The following is a 13,500-nucleotide window of genomic DNA, read 5'->3' on the forward strand; positions in this document are numbered from 1 at the left end:
ACTACGCCCGGCCATGATAGAAAATTTTAAACACTACAGCCTTGTGGGCATCTCCCACACAGAAAGGCTTCAGGAAACCTGGCTATGGATCCTGTTTTTTTGTTGTTGTCGTTGCTGTTGTTTTTTGAGACAGAGTCTCACACTGTCGCACAGGCTGGAGTGCGGTGGTGCAATTTCGGCTCACTGCAACCTCTGTCTCCCAGGTCCAAGTGATTCTCCTGCCTTGGCCTCCGAGTAGCTGGGATTACAGGCACCCGCCGCCACATTCGCCTAATTTTTGAATTTTTAGTAGAGACAGGGTTTTGCCATATTGGCCAGGCTGGTTTTGAACTCCTGGCCTCAAGTGATCTGCCCACCTTGGCCTCCCAAAGTGCTGGGATTACAGGCCCGCACCTGGCCTGGTTTTTTTTTTTTTTTTGAGATGGAGTCTCGCTGTGTCGCCCAGTCTGGAGTGCAGTGGTGTGATCTCGGCTCAATGCAAGCTCCGCCTCCCGGGTTCACGCCATTCTCCTGCCTCAGCCTCCCGAGTAGCTGGGACTACAGGCGCCTGCCGCCACGCCCGGCTAATTTTTTTTTTTTGTATTTTTAGTAGAGATGGGGTTTCACTGTGTTAACCAGGATGGTCTCGATCTCCTGACCTTGTGATCCACCTGCCTCGGCCTCTCAAAGTGCTGGGATTACAGGCATGAGCCACTGCGCCCGGCTCTTTCTTTCTTTTTTTTTGAGACAGGGTCTTACTGTGTCACCCGGGCTGGAGTGCAGTGGCACGATCACAGCTCCCTGCAGCCTTGGCTTTCTGGGCTCAAGTGATCCTCCCACCTCAGCCTCCCAAATAACTGACACAACAGGCATGGACCACCACACCCAGCTAACTTTTTGTATTTTTCTGTAGAGACGGAGTTTTGCCATGTTGCTCAGGCTGTTCTCAAACTCCTGGCCTCAAATGATTCTCCTACCTCTGCCTACCAAAGTGCTGGGATCACAGGCATGAGCCACCACGCTCCGCCTAGGTCTCATTCTGAGGCCCCATCAGCTCAGAACCAGCATCGGCCTCCCAAGAATATAGAGAGAGTCCCAGGGTGCCACTCACTTACCCTGCTCGGGGCTCTCTCCACTGGCAAATTGGGAATGAGATAAAGAGAAAGAAGGAGAAAGAATGAGGCGTTTGTATCCATGGCGCCAGAGTACAGCCCTCCACAGTTTATAAAGCCCCCCGCCCCCACCACCCCACTCAGAGTCTCTCTATCCTTCCAACACCCTTGCAAGTGGTGGATTATCCCTCTACTGCGTTCAGATCAATGCCCAGAGAGGGATAGTGACTTGCCTCAAGACACACAGCCCACTGGGGGTGATGTTGAACCCCAGGGCCTTGCAGCCGCTCACATTCATCCCCTCACACTTTAAGAGTTGGGGTCTTGCTCTGTTGTCCAGGCTGGAGTACAGTGGCCCAGTCACAGTTCACTGCAGCCTCAACCTCCTGGGCTCAAGTGACTGTCCCATCTCAGCCTCCCGAATAGCTGGGACTCCAGGTGCATGCCACCATGCTTGGCATTTATTTATTTATTTATTTATTTATTTATTTATTTATTTATTTATGAATGAGACGGAGTCTCGCTCAGTCACCCAGGCTGGACTCGGCTCACTGCAACCTCTGCCTCCCAGGTTCAAGCAATTCTCTTGCCTCAGCCTCCCGAGTAGCTGAGATTACAGGCACCCACCACCATGCCCACCTAATTTTTGTATTTTTAGTAGAGACAAGTTTTCGCCACGTTGACCAGGCTGGTCTCAAACTCCTGACCTCAGGTGATCTGCCCACCTCCGTCTCCCAGAGTGCTGGGATTACAGGCGTGAACCACCGTGCCCGACTATTTATTTTTATTTATTTATTTATTTATTTATTTTAATTTTTTGAGACGGAGTCTCACTCTCTCACTCAGGCTAGAGTACGGTGGCATAATCTTCGCTCACTGCAACCTCCGCCTCCCAGGTTCAAGCAATTCTCCTGCCTCAGCCTCCCGAGTCGCTGAGATTACAGGCACCCGCCACCACTCCCGCCTAATTTTTTTTTGTATTTTTAGTAGAGATGAGGTTTTCCCATGTTGGCCAGGCTGCTCTCGAACTCCTGGCCTCAGGTGATCCAGCCACCTCAGCCTCCCAAAGTGCTGGGATTACAGACATAAGCCACCATGCCCGGCCTATGCTTGGCTAATTTTTAAATTTTTCATAGAGATGGCATCTTGCTATGTTGCTTGGGCTGGCTTCTAACTCCCGGCCTCAAGTGATCCTCCCACCTCAGCCTCCTAAGTAGCTGAGAATACAGGTGTGCACCACCACACCCAGCAAATTTTTAAATTTTTGTAGAGACGGGGTCTCGCTCTGTTGCCCAGGCTGGTCATGAAGTCCTGGGCTCAAGCGATCCTCCCACCTCAGCCTCCCAAATTGTTGGGATTATAGGCATGAGCCACTTCATCCCCTCACGCTCATGTGTTCGCTGCCCTGGCCCTCCAGTCCTCCTCCCCAGCCCCGTCCCCCCAGCCAATGCCACCCCGCGCTGCCCACTCACCTCTGGACCCCTCGGCCTCCACGCCCGCACGGTCCTCCTTGACAGCCGCGGCCAGCTGAGCCTGGGCGGCCAGGGCTCCAGACAGGGCAAGCAGCCCTGTAGCACTGCCACCCACCAGCCCGGCTGGGCGGGGGGTGAGGGGTACAGGGGGTGCGTGGTGGGACAGCGGCTGGAGCTGCTGCTGCTAGAAAGGAGGCAGGATGGGCCGGGGCGGGGGGCGGCAGGAGCCCAGCGGTCCCCAGCCCAAGAGGTAGACACAGGGGATGGGACCTAAGCACAGCATATGCCCCTAGGGTTCCCAGGACCGCCGGAGCCGAGGCCCACACACCACCCCCAGCTTTAACACCTCCTGGGTGGGTGCCAGGGACCTGGGAGTGGGCGTCTCCCCATGGCAGGGCAGGGGCTAGACTCACCCCGATGAGGCTGTTCAGCTCCCCCACGGTGACCTGCTTGGCACGCTCTACGGCCTGGAGCACCTGCTGCTGATGCTGGCGGGTGGGAGGGACCAGGTAGAGGGTACACTGAGCCCCTGCTCACGCTAACGGTGCCCTTGGGGGCCTGACCTCTCCCCGCCACCTTTCATCTTTGCCCCGGTACTCCCATTTCTCTTTTATCTTTTTCTCCCTCACTCTCTCCCTTTCCTTTTGGAATTCTGAAATAAGCACAGAGAAAGAAACCAAACCTAAGTGCAGGTAGAATAATTACAAATCAGGCCGGGCGTGGTGGCTCACGCCTGGAATCCCAGCACTTTGGGAGGCTGAGGTAGGCAGATCACCTGAGGCCAGGAGTTCGAGACCAGCCTGGCCAACATGGTGAAACACCTGTAATCCCAGCTACTCAGGAGGCTGAGGCAGGAGAATCGCTTGAACCCGGGAGGTGGAGGTTGCAGGGAGCTGAGATCGTGCCAATGCATTCCAGCCTGGGTGACAGAGCGAGACTCCGTCTCAAGAAAAAAAGAAAATTACAAATCACAGTCTCTCCTTTGGGGCATCGAAGACATTTGGGGCTGGATCGTTCTCTGGGGCGGGGCCGTTCCGGGCACTGCAAGGAGCTGAGCAGTATCCCTGACCTCCACCCACTCCATGCCAGGGGCACCCCCAGTTGTGACAACCACAGACGTCTCCTGGTGGTAAAACTACCCCCAAGGAAAAAAAAAAAACACTGTGATAAATCAGCACCATGGACCCTCCTCCTAGGTTAAGTAACAGAAAGTACCAGACTCCAGGAGCCCCCTACACTCCCTGCCATCAGAACACCCTCCCTTCTCCACCTTCATGACAATAATTTCTTTGTTTTTCTGTATAATTCTGCCTCCTACGATCGCCTTCCTAAACCTGCGTGGATTTGTCCGTTTTCAACTACGTTGTGGGCTCATTCTCTGTGTTCTCTTTGGCGTCTGGCCTCTCTCAGCAAACATTTTAAGCTTCTTCCATGATGTGGTGGGTGGCGGCAGCATATTCAGCTTTCAGAGCTGTGGGACTCTGCTGTGAGAAAATGTTATATCTGGGCCGGCCGCGGCGGCTCATGCCTGTAATCACAGCACTTTGGGAGGCCAAGATGGGCGGATCACTTGGGGTCAGGAGTTCAAGACCAGCCTGGCCAACATGGTGAAACCCTATCTCTACCAAAAATACAAAAAAAATTAGCCAGACGTGGCGGCGGGTGCCTATAATACCAGCTACTCGTGAGGCTGACACAGAGAATCACTTGAACCCAAGAGGCAGAGGTTGCAGTGAGCCAAGATTGCGCCACTGTACTACAGCCTGGGCGACTGAGTGAGACTCAGTCTCAAAAAAAAAAAAAAAAAAGGGGGGGGGGCCGGGCATGATGACTCACACCTGTAATCCCAGCACTTTGGGAGGCTGAGGCAGGTGGATCACAAGATCAGGAGTTCGAGACCAACCTGACCAAGATGGTGAAACCCCATCTCTACTAAAAGTACAAAAATTAGTCAGGCATGGTGGCACGCACCTGTAATCCCAGCTACTCGGGAGGCTGGGGCAGGAGAAACACTTGAACCTGGGAGTTAGAGGTTGCAGTGAGCCAAGATCGTGCCATGCACTCTAGCCTGGGCAACAGAGCAAGACTCTGTCTCAAAAAAAAAGAAATAAATAAAATGTTGTATTTTTGCTGTTCCACACAGAAGCCACTGGCCATGTGTGTGGCCATCAGGCATTTGACATGTGGCTGGTGCAACTGATGAACAGAATGCTTAATTTTATTAAATTTAAGTGAATATAAATTTAAATATAAAATAAATTTAATAGGCTTATTTTCATTTTTACTTTTTTGAGACGTAGTCTCACTCTGTTGCCCAGGCTGGAGTACAATGGCATGCTCTTGGCTCACTGCAACCTCCACCTCCCAGGTTCAAACAATTCTCCTGCCTCAGCCTCCCAAGTAGCTCAGATTACAGGCACGCACCACCACGTCCAACTAATTTTCATACTTTTAGTAGAGATGGGGTTTCACCATGTTGACCAGGCTGGTCTTGAACTCCTGATCTCAAGTGATTTGCCCCCCTCAGCCTCCCAAAGTGCTGGTATTACAGGTGTGAGCCACAGTGCATGGCCTAAATATAAATATAAAATTAATTTAATAGATTTCAGGTCGGGTGCAGTGGCTCATGCCTGTAATCCCAGTACTTTAGGATGCCAGAGTGGGAAGATTACGTGAGTCCAAGAGTTTGAGACCAGCCTGGGCAACATGGTGAGAATTCCCTCTCTGTTACATTATATATATATATGTACTTATGTAAGCCGGAGTCTCGCTCTGTCGCCCAAGCTGGAATGCAGTGGCGTGATCTCAGCTCACTCTAACCTCTGCCTCCCAGGTTCAAGCAATTCTCCTGCCTCAGCCTCCCGAGTAGCTGGGATTACAGGTACGTGCCACCAAGACCAGCTAATTTTTGTAAAAAATAATTTTTTTTAGGCCAGGTGCAGTGGCTCACACCTGTAATCCCAGCACTTTGGGAGTCCAAGCCAGATGGATCACCTGAGGTCAGGAGTTCGAGACCAGCCTGGCCAACATAGTGAAACCCTCTCTCTACAAAAATACAAAAATTAGCCGGCATGATGATGGGCGCCTGTAATCCCAACTACTCGGGAGGCTGAGGCGGAAGAATTGCTTGAACCCGGGAGGCAGAGATTGCAGTGAGCCGAGATCGTGCCATTGCACTCCAGCCTGGGCGACAGAGCAAGACTCTGTCTCAAAAAAAAAAAAAAAAAAAAAAAAAAATTTTAGGAAAAAAATAATAGATTTAAATATTATTAATAGTTAACATAAATGTAAATGATCACACGGGGCTGGTGACTGCCGTGTAGGATAGCGGAACAGTAGTATATTCCACTGTATGCACTCTGAGGCTGCTTGTGTATACACGCTCCTGAAGACAGACATCTGGGCTGTCTCCACCAAGGAGGTATCAGGATGCGGATACAGAGCTCCCATGGTGGTGCACCTGTGTGTGGGTGTGTGTAGGATGGGTTGGAAGACTTTCTAGAAAGGGCCAGAGAGTGAAAATATTTTCCCTCTGCAGGCCAGAGGTCTCTGTTGCAACTACCAAACTCTGTCACTGCAGTGGGAAAGCTGCTGGAAATGATATGTACATGAGTGGGCGTGGCTGTATCAATAAAACTATTTGCAAAAACAAGTGGAGGGCTGGAGCTGGCCCTCGAGCTGCAGTTTGCTAATTCCTGGAAATGTGTGCCTTTACTCATTCCTTTCAACAATCATTTTACCTAAACTTCTTTTTTTTGAGACAGAATCTCGCTCTGTTGCCCAAGCTGGAGTGCAATGGCACGATCTCGGCTCACTGCAACTTCCACCTCCCGGGTTCAAGCCATTCTCCTGCCTCAGCCTCCCGAGTAGCTGGGACTAGCCCAGCTAATTTTTGTATTTTTAGTAGAAATGAGGTTTCACCATACTGGCCAGGTTGGTCTCAAACTCCTGACCTCATGATCCGCACACCTTGGCCTCCCAAAGTGCTGGGATTACAGGCGTGAGCCACTGCGCTCGGCCTACCTAAACTTGTAGCTCTTGCCTTTCTCTGGACCACCTTGTCCCCACCTTCCGCTGCAGATACTCTTTATGTTCTGTGTCTACACAGGACCTCTCCCCACCCCAAGCTTCCAGAAATCTCAAACTCAGTGGAATGTGAACCAAACTGAGCATCTCCCTTCTGGGTTTGGTCCTCAAGGCATTAAGGTCCTCCCAGTTTATCCACTCTGAAGTAGAACTATCTTTCATGTCTCTCTGAAGAGAGAACGTACCACACAGAAACAGGGACAGTGCAGGCTGGGTACAGTGGCTCACACTGTAAACCCAACACTCGGAGGCTGACACGGGCGGATTGCTTGAGTCCGGGGGTTCGAGACCAGCCCGGGCAACATAGGGAGACCCGTCTCTACTAAAAATACAAAAATTAGCTGGGCATGGTGGTGCACGCCTGTAATCCCAGCTACTCAGGAGGCTGAGGCATGAGAATTGCTTGAACCCAGGAGGTGGAGGTTGCAGTGGGCCAAGATCATGCCACTGCACTCCAGCCTGGGCAAGAGAGCAAGAATCCATCTCACAAAAAAAAGAAAGAAAGAAAGAAAGAAAGAAAGAAAGAAATAAACAGTGCAAAGGTACTTTTTTTTTTTTTTTTTTTTTTTTTTTTTGAGACAGAGTCTAACTCTGTCACCCAGGCTGGAGTGCAGTGGCACAATCTCTGCTCACTGCAACCTCCGCCTCCTGAGTTCAAGCAATTCTCATGCCTCAGCCTCCCGAGTAGCTGGGATTACAGGCACACACCACCACGCCCGGTTAATTCTTTTTTTTTTTTAAGTTTTAGCACAGGGTTTCACCATGTTGGACAGGCTGGTCTCGAACTCCTGACCTCTGGTGATCCACCTGCCTCGGCCTCCCAAAATGCTGGGATTACAGGCATGAGCCACCGCACCTGGCCGAATTATAGGCCATTTTAACCATTTGTAAGTGCACAGCTCAGCAGCATAAAGCACATACACGGTTGTGCAGCCATCCCCAGCACCATCTCCAGAATTTTCCCATCTTCCCAAACTGAATTTCTGTCCCCATGAAACACTCACTCCCTGTCCCCTCCCCAACCCCTGGCACCCCCCATTCTGCTTTCTGTCTCAGTGAACCTGACGACCGTGGCACCTCCTAGGAGTGGATCACCCAGTGTTTGTCCCTCACTGATTTCTTCTAGCAAGACGGCAGGGTTAACTTTCATCGGGTGCTGAGTAAGCGCACCCATCATCAGCACCCTGGGTGTATGAGCTCATCTCAACTTCACACCTACGCTACTGAAAAAACAGAGAGACAAGTGTCCTGCCTGAGGCCACACAGCCAGGATTCAGACCCAGGCAGCCAACTTGCAGGGCTTGAGGGGGTCAGCTCTATGCCTTGCTTCCGATCAAAGGGGAAAAAAGCCCCCAGTCCTCACCCTCAGCCAACACCTCCCTCCATCCCTGCAGCCCCTGTCCCATCGGGATGCCTGGCCTCAGGGCTGCAGGACTGCTGCAGTGGAAAAACGGTCTCTATCCGTGCTGCAGGCTACGCAGCAGAATCAGTGCCTGGGGCGTCCTCGCCCAGACCTACCCCCTCCCGTCTTCTTCCGGCTCCCTTCCCCTCCTCCCCCCACCCCCAGGCACACTCACCTCCTGGGTCAGGAAAGGGATAATCTGAGCGCAGATACCGCTCAGACGCTTCACAATCTCCGCCTGGCAGGAAGCAAGGAGAGGAAGCTTGGAGCGGGGTAGAGATTTGCAACCCAGCTCTGGACTCCCAGGCGGACCAGGTGCTTGCAAAGCTGAAGGGTTGGGGAGGTGGCGCCCGCAGGTGCACAGAAGGAACTCAGGCCAGCATGGCATGGGCCGAGGTGGGATTCAGAGCCCCGCCAGGCTGCGTGCTCAGCTGAGCGAGGCCCAGGGTGGCCTGGAGCTGGGAAGACCAGGGCTGAGGTCCTACGAGTCACAGATACACCACCCGCCAGACGCACACCCGCCAGGAATTTGCAGGAGGCAGGCGCTCAGAGGTGCTGGGCTCAGCTGAAACAAAGGAAAGGGGCCTCCGCCAGGAGTCCCAGATTCCAGCCCCGGCTGGGCCCACGTCTGTCCCAGGTGAGGCCCCTCTCTTGGTCTCCTCCGCTTCCCAGGACTGATCTACCAGCTGGGGATGCCTTCAGGTGGAGATCTCAGCACGCCACACTCAATGGAAGGATTTCATCTGGAGAGGGTCTGGGCCCAGGTGCCCCAAAGAGGCTGAGCAGAGGAGAAGGCGTGTGGGTGGGGAAGGGGGCGGGCATACAATGGCCGCGGGCTTTGCCTCTGCCTGAGTTACAGGTGTGCTGTGTGTCTGGCGAAGTCTGTGTCTCCTCTTCCCACCAGGAGGGTGGGACTGGGATCCTAGGGTGTCCCGCACCCCATAAGCGGGGTCTATTGCATGGACCCATGGGACCGCGCCATGCTTCAGCAGACAAGCCCCCTCCCGCCCACATCAGAACCAACAGAACGCTCACACATGCAGGAAAGCATGCCAGGGTGGGCAACTCCAGGCACCCCACACTCCCAGCCCACCCCCTTCTCCTTCCCAGCCACCGGGAAGTCCCAATACAAGGTTCTGCTCATTGATTCTAATATTCTGATAGAATCTAGGAGCCCATGAAGCTCAGAAGCTTGGGACCCTTCTCATCCCTTTAGAAACCACTGGCCAGTCTCAGGATCTCAGGATTAAGCATGGACCAATAAAGTCAATTTTAGAATCTTTGGGTCTATTGGCCGGGCAAGATGGCTCACTCCTGTAATCCCAGCACTTTGGGAGGCCGAGGCAGGTGGGTCACCTGAGGTCAGGAGTTCAAGACCAGCCTGGCCAACATGGAGAAACCCCGTCTCTACTAAAAATACAAAAAATTAGCCAGGCATGGTAGCAGGCGCCTGTAATCCCAGCTCCTCGGGAGGCTGAGGCAGAAGAAGCGCTTGAACTCAGGAGGTGGAGGTTGCAGTGAGCCAAGATCGGGTCATTGCACTCCAGCCTGGGCAACAAAAGTGAAACTCTGTCTCTAAATTAAAAAAAAAAAAAAAAAAAATCTTTGGGTCTATCTCAGAACCTTGAGATCAGAAGTTCAGGAATAGACTCAGAACCTTTTAACCCATCTCAGCACATAGATACGATAATCTCAGAACCCTGAGGTCAGTCTCAGAACCTTGAGGTGAGTCTCACAACCTTGAAGTCAATCTCAGAACCCTGAGGTCTACCTCTGAACCTTGAGGTCAATCTCAGAACCCTGAAGTCAATCTCAGAACCTGAGGTCTATCTCTGACCCTTGAGGTCTATCTCTGAACCCTGAGGTCTATCTCAGAACCCTGAGGTCTATCTCAGGACCCTGAGGTCTATCTCAGAACCCTGAGGTCTATCTCAGGACCTTGAGGTCTATCTCAGAACCCTGAGGTCAATTTCAGAAATTTGAGGTCTATCTCAGAACCCTGAGGTCTACCTCAGAACCTTGAGGTCAATCTCAGAACCCTGAAGTCAATCTCAGAACCCTGAGGTCTGTCTCTGAATCCTGAGGTCTATCTCTGAACCCTGAGATCACAAGTTCAGGAACAGCCTCAGAACCTTTTAACACATCTCAGTACACAGACAGGACAATCTCAGAACCCTGAGGTCTATCTCAGAACCTTGAGGTCTATCTCAGAACCCTGAGGTCAATTTCAGAAATTTGAGGTCTATCTCAGAACCCTGAGGTCTACCTCAGAACCTTGAGGTCTATCTCAGAACCTTGAGGTCTATCTCAGAACCCTGAGGTCAATTTCAGAAATTTGAGGTCTATCTCAGAACCCTGAGGTCTACCTCAGAACCTTGAGGTCTATCTCAGAACCTTGAGGTCTATCTCAGAACCCTGAGGTCAATTTCAGAAATTTGAGGTCTATCTCAGAACCCTGAGGTCTACCTCAGAACCTTGAGGTCTATCTCAGAACACTGAGGTCAATCTCAGAACCCTGAGGTCTATCTCTGAACCCTGAGGTCAATCTCAGAACCCTGAGGTCTATTTCAGAACCCTGAGGTCTGTCTCAGAACCTTGGATCACACTGAGAAGCTCCAGAAGAGGCTCAGAGCCTTATGACACTGGCATCAATTCAATCTCAAAGCCCTGAAGACAGCCACAGAGTTTTGAGGTCTATTTTGGAGTAGTGGGGTCACAGTCTGAACCATGGCATCAAATTCAGGGCCTGGAGAACAATCTCGGAACCTTCCAGCCAATCACTCTGAGACCAATCTCAGAAGCTTCAAAGCAGCAGCAGAACCTGGGGTCCATCTCAAAACTTCAGACTCTCTGGGTTGAAAGGGACCTCTAAGAGTGGCCATCCAGCTCCCTCCTAGGACAGAAGTCACTTCCACAGCCTCCCTGGCCTGGCTGCCCTGCCTCTGCGACGTGCCCTCCTTGATGGGGATGCCTGGTGGCCCCTGCCCACAGCCTGCCTCTCTGCTGGATGCTCCAACTGCTAGATACTGTCTTCAGAAGGTGGGACTCATTTTCCTTCCATGAGGCTGAAATCTGTCTTCCTGGTCCCAGATGGGCCCTCTGTGACCTCTGCGGAGATTTCAGGATGAGACCCGTGTTCCCTAGGTCTGCTCTGGCCCCGGCTGCCCACACTGGGTCCTTCTCAGGGCTTCCAGACCCCCACCCTCCCTCCTGAACACGCTTAACCCCAACCCAGTTACCTGCTTATGCATTTCAATGTTGAGCCCGTAAGACATCTCATAATACTGCAAAGGAAAGACCAACTAAGAATGTCTAGGGTGGAGATGGGTGCCCTCCTCCAGACAGGTGATGCCAGGGTCTTCCAAGAGTCCCCAGGTTCAGGGGATCACAGCAGAAAGCAGAGCCCCCCCAGCTCCACGGGGTCCCAGAGGAGAAGCCCAGAGGAGGAAACGGGGGCTCTGCCTGGAAGGGCCCCCTCTATTCTCCCCAGAGAGGCAGGGCAGGTAGGAAGTGTCCAGAGGCCCTGGCCCGACAGAGACTCCCATTAGGCGAGGGGTCCTCCCTGTCTCCCTGTTCCCAGAGCTGGGAGGACCCCCCTAGAGAGCCTGAAATCCCAACCCGCCCAATGTACAGACAGGGAAGAAGAGGCTCGGAGTGGGGCAGGGACCTACCCCAGAGTCCACCGTGACTCAAAGCCCTGCCTGCCTCTCCCCTCACCCTGGCATCATAAGTGCGCTCACCATGACATAATGTCGCTGCATTTCCGTCTTCTCGCTGGCCAGCTTCTCACATTCGAGCTTGAGGCTGAAAAGGAGAGGGCAAGGGGCTCCCACCCGCCCCATGTGGGCCGGCTTCCAAAGTGAAGGGCTGGATCTCCTCCTCCCGACTTCCTTACAGACCTCCCCCCACCTCCTGTCCCAGTCCCTCCCCGCCCCTTCCTGGGCTCCAAATGCCCCAGCTCTGACTGTCCCCAGACCCCTCCGCACCTGCGCTTCCACCTGGAGGCCTTTCTCGCGCACCACCCCCCGACAGGGAGCCCCTCCTCCCCGCCCTACACCTCGGGGGCCTCGCCCTGCCCCGGCGCCCAGGTGAACTCCCGCGGCCCCTGGGGCCCCCCCTCACCTGTGGTACTGAGCCTGGAGAAACTGGAATTCTTCTTTGATGCGGTCGCAGATCTCCAAGATCGAGAACTTGAAGGGTTGGCCGGACTGGAGCGGGGTCTGGGGGGGTTTGGGGGAAACGTCAGGGTCTGAGTTCCCGGACACTGGGGGCCCCCTCCCCGCAGTCCCCACTCACCGGGTGCCTTCCCTGGGGGTACATCCTGCCGATCCGAAAAGCCCCCCAAGCGCCACCAGAGCTTGATGATATGGAGGCGGCAAGAGTGGGGGAGGCTGAAGTGGGGTGGTGGGAAGGCTGCCCGAAGAAAGAGGGAGGAGGGAGAGGCGGCGCGGGGCAAGGGACCCTGGAGTCCCTGGCGCGCCCCCAAGCGCGCGCGCCCGGGGTCGTGGGAGCCCCTCCCCGGGCTGGGGCGCGCGGGGTGCGCGGGGCGAGCGGGGCGGGCGGGGGCAGCGGCTGGGGCGGGAGCGCGGTGAGGGTGGCCGCAGCAGCCGGCGCAGAAGGTCGGGCGCGCCGCGGCCGGGTTTCGGCGGCGGCGGCGGCGCGGGCGGCGGGCCCCGCGCGGAGCCGCCTCCCTCCGGCGGGGCTCGGCCGGGAGCCGCGGGCTGAGCCGCCTTAAGGTGGCGCCGCCGCCCCCACGCGCCCGCGGCCCGCCCCGCGCCCACCCCCGCGCGCGCCGCCCCTCCCCGCGCCCGCGCCACCCCGGCCCCCGGGCACTCGCCCCCTTCTTTCAGGCCCTGGGCCGTTGGGGAAACTGAGGCCGGGTGGGGAGGCGCCCAGTGCCTTAAAACAGGGTCCCCACCCCCTCCCGGAGGGGCGGGAGAAGAAAAACCAGTGAAGAAATTCACACCGTGTTACCCACCGTGGGGGGAGAGGGGGCTTGCGGGGAGCGGGGGCCGGTCTGGAGTCGGAAATGGCTTTTCTGAGCAAGTGACATTGGGCTGAGATTGAAGGGTCAGGAGGACGCAGCCTTGCCAAGCGCTGGCAGGGAACCCTGCCAGAAAGGGAATCTCACAGCGAACACCGCTTCCCAGGTCATGCCGGGCCCTCGCCCTCTGGGGGCCTCAGTAGTCTCTGCAAAAGGTCAGGGGTGGTGCGCTATCTTTAGAGTTTAATTTTTTGGAGAGATAGGGTCTCGCTATGTTGCCCAGGCTGGAGTACAGTGGGGCAATCATGGCTCACTGCAGCCTCGAACTCCTGGGTTCAAGCGATCCTTCCGCCTCAGCTTCTCCAGTAGCTGGGACTACAGGTGTGCACTACCACGCCCTGCTAATTTTTTAATTTTTTGCAGAGATGACAGGGGGCGTCTCACTATGTTGCCCAGGCTGGTCTT

The 13,500-nt window shown here is 54.5% G+C and overlaps 1 protein-coding gene across 6 annotated transcripts in view; it reads right to left on the reverse strand.

Annotated features, from left to right (window-relative positions):
- TLE2 (TLE family member 2, transcriptional corepressor) overlaps positions 1 to 12,766 on the reverse strand; it is a 32,437-nt gene extending 19,671 nt beyond the window's left edge. For 2 of the 6 annotated variants that reach the window (XM_054463027.2, XM_054463025.2), the window contains exons 1-8: positions 12,348 to 12,764; positions 12,174 to 12,271; positions 11,792 to 11,855; positions 11,291 to 11,335; positions 8,227 to 8,289; positions 2,977 to 3,051; positions 2,564 to 2,747; positions 1,095 to 1,114 (exon numbers count right to left, since the gene is read on the reverse strand). In XM_054463027.2, coding sequence (XP_054319002.1) covers positions 1,095 to 1,114; positions 2,564 to 2,747; positions 2,977 to 3,051; positions 8,227 to 8,289; positions 11,291 to 11,335; positions 11,792 to 11,855; positions 12,174 to 12,271; positions 12,348 to 12,371 — 573 coding nt within the window. In that variant the 5' untranslated portion in view covers positions 12,372 to 12,764. Of the gene's footprint in view, positions 1 to 1,094; positions 1,115 to 2,563; positions 3,052 to 8,226; positions 8,290 to 11,290; positions 11,336 to 11,791; positions 11,856 to 12,173; positions 12,272 to 12,347 lie in introns of all 6 variants that reach the window. The other 4 variants (XM_054463024.2, XM_054463022.2, XM_054463026.2 and 1 more) reach the window with 3 other exon arrangements.
- Between the last annotated feature and the right edge of the window lie 734 nt (positions 12,767 to 13,500).

The sequence above is a fragment of the Pongo pygmaeus genome, chromosome 20 (assembly GCF_028885625.2).
Source record: "Pongo pygmaeus isolate AG05252 chromosome 20, NHGRI_mPonPyg2-v2.0_pri, whole genome shotgun sequence".
Taxonomy (NCBI): Eukaryota; Metazoa; Chordata; class Mammalia; order Primates; family Hominidae; genus Pongo; species Pongo pygmaeus.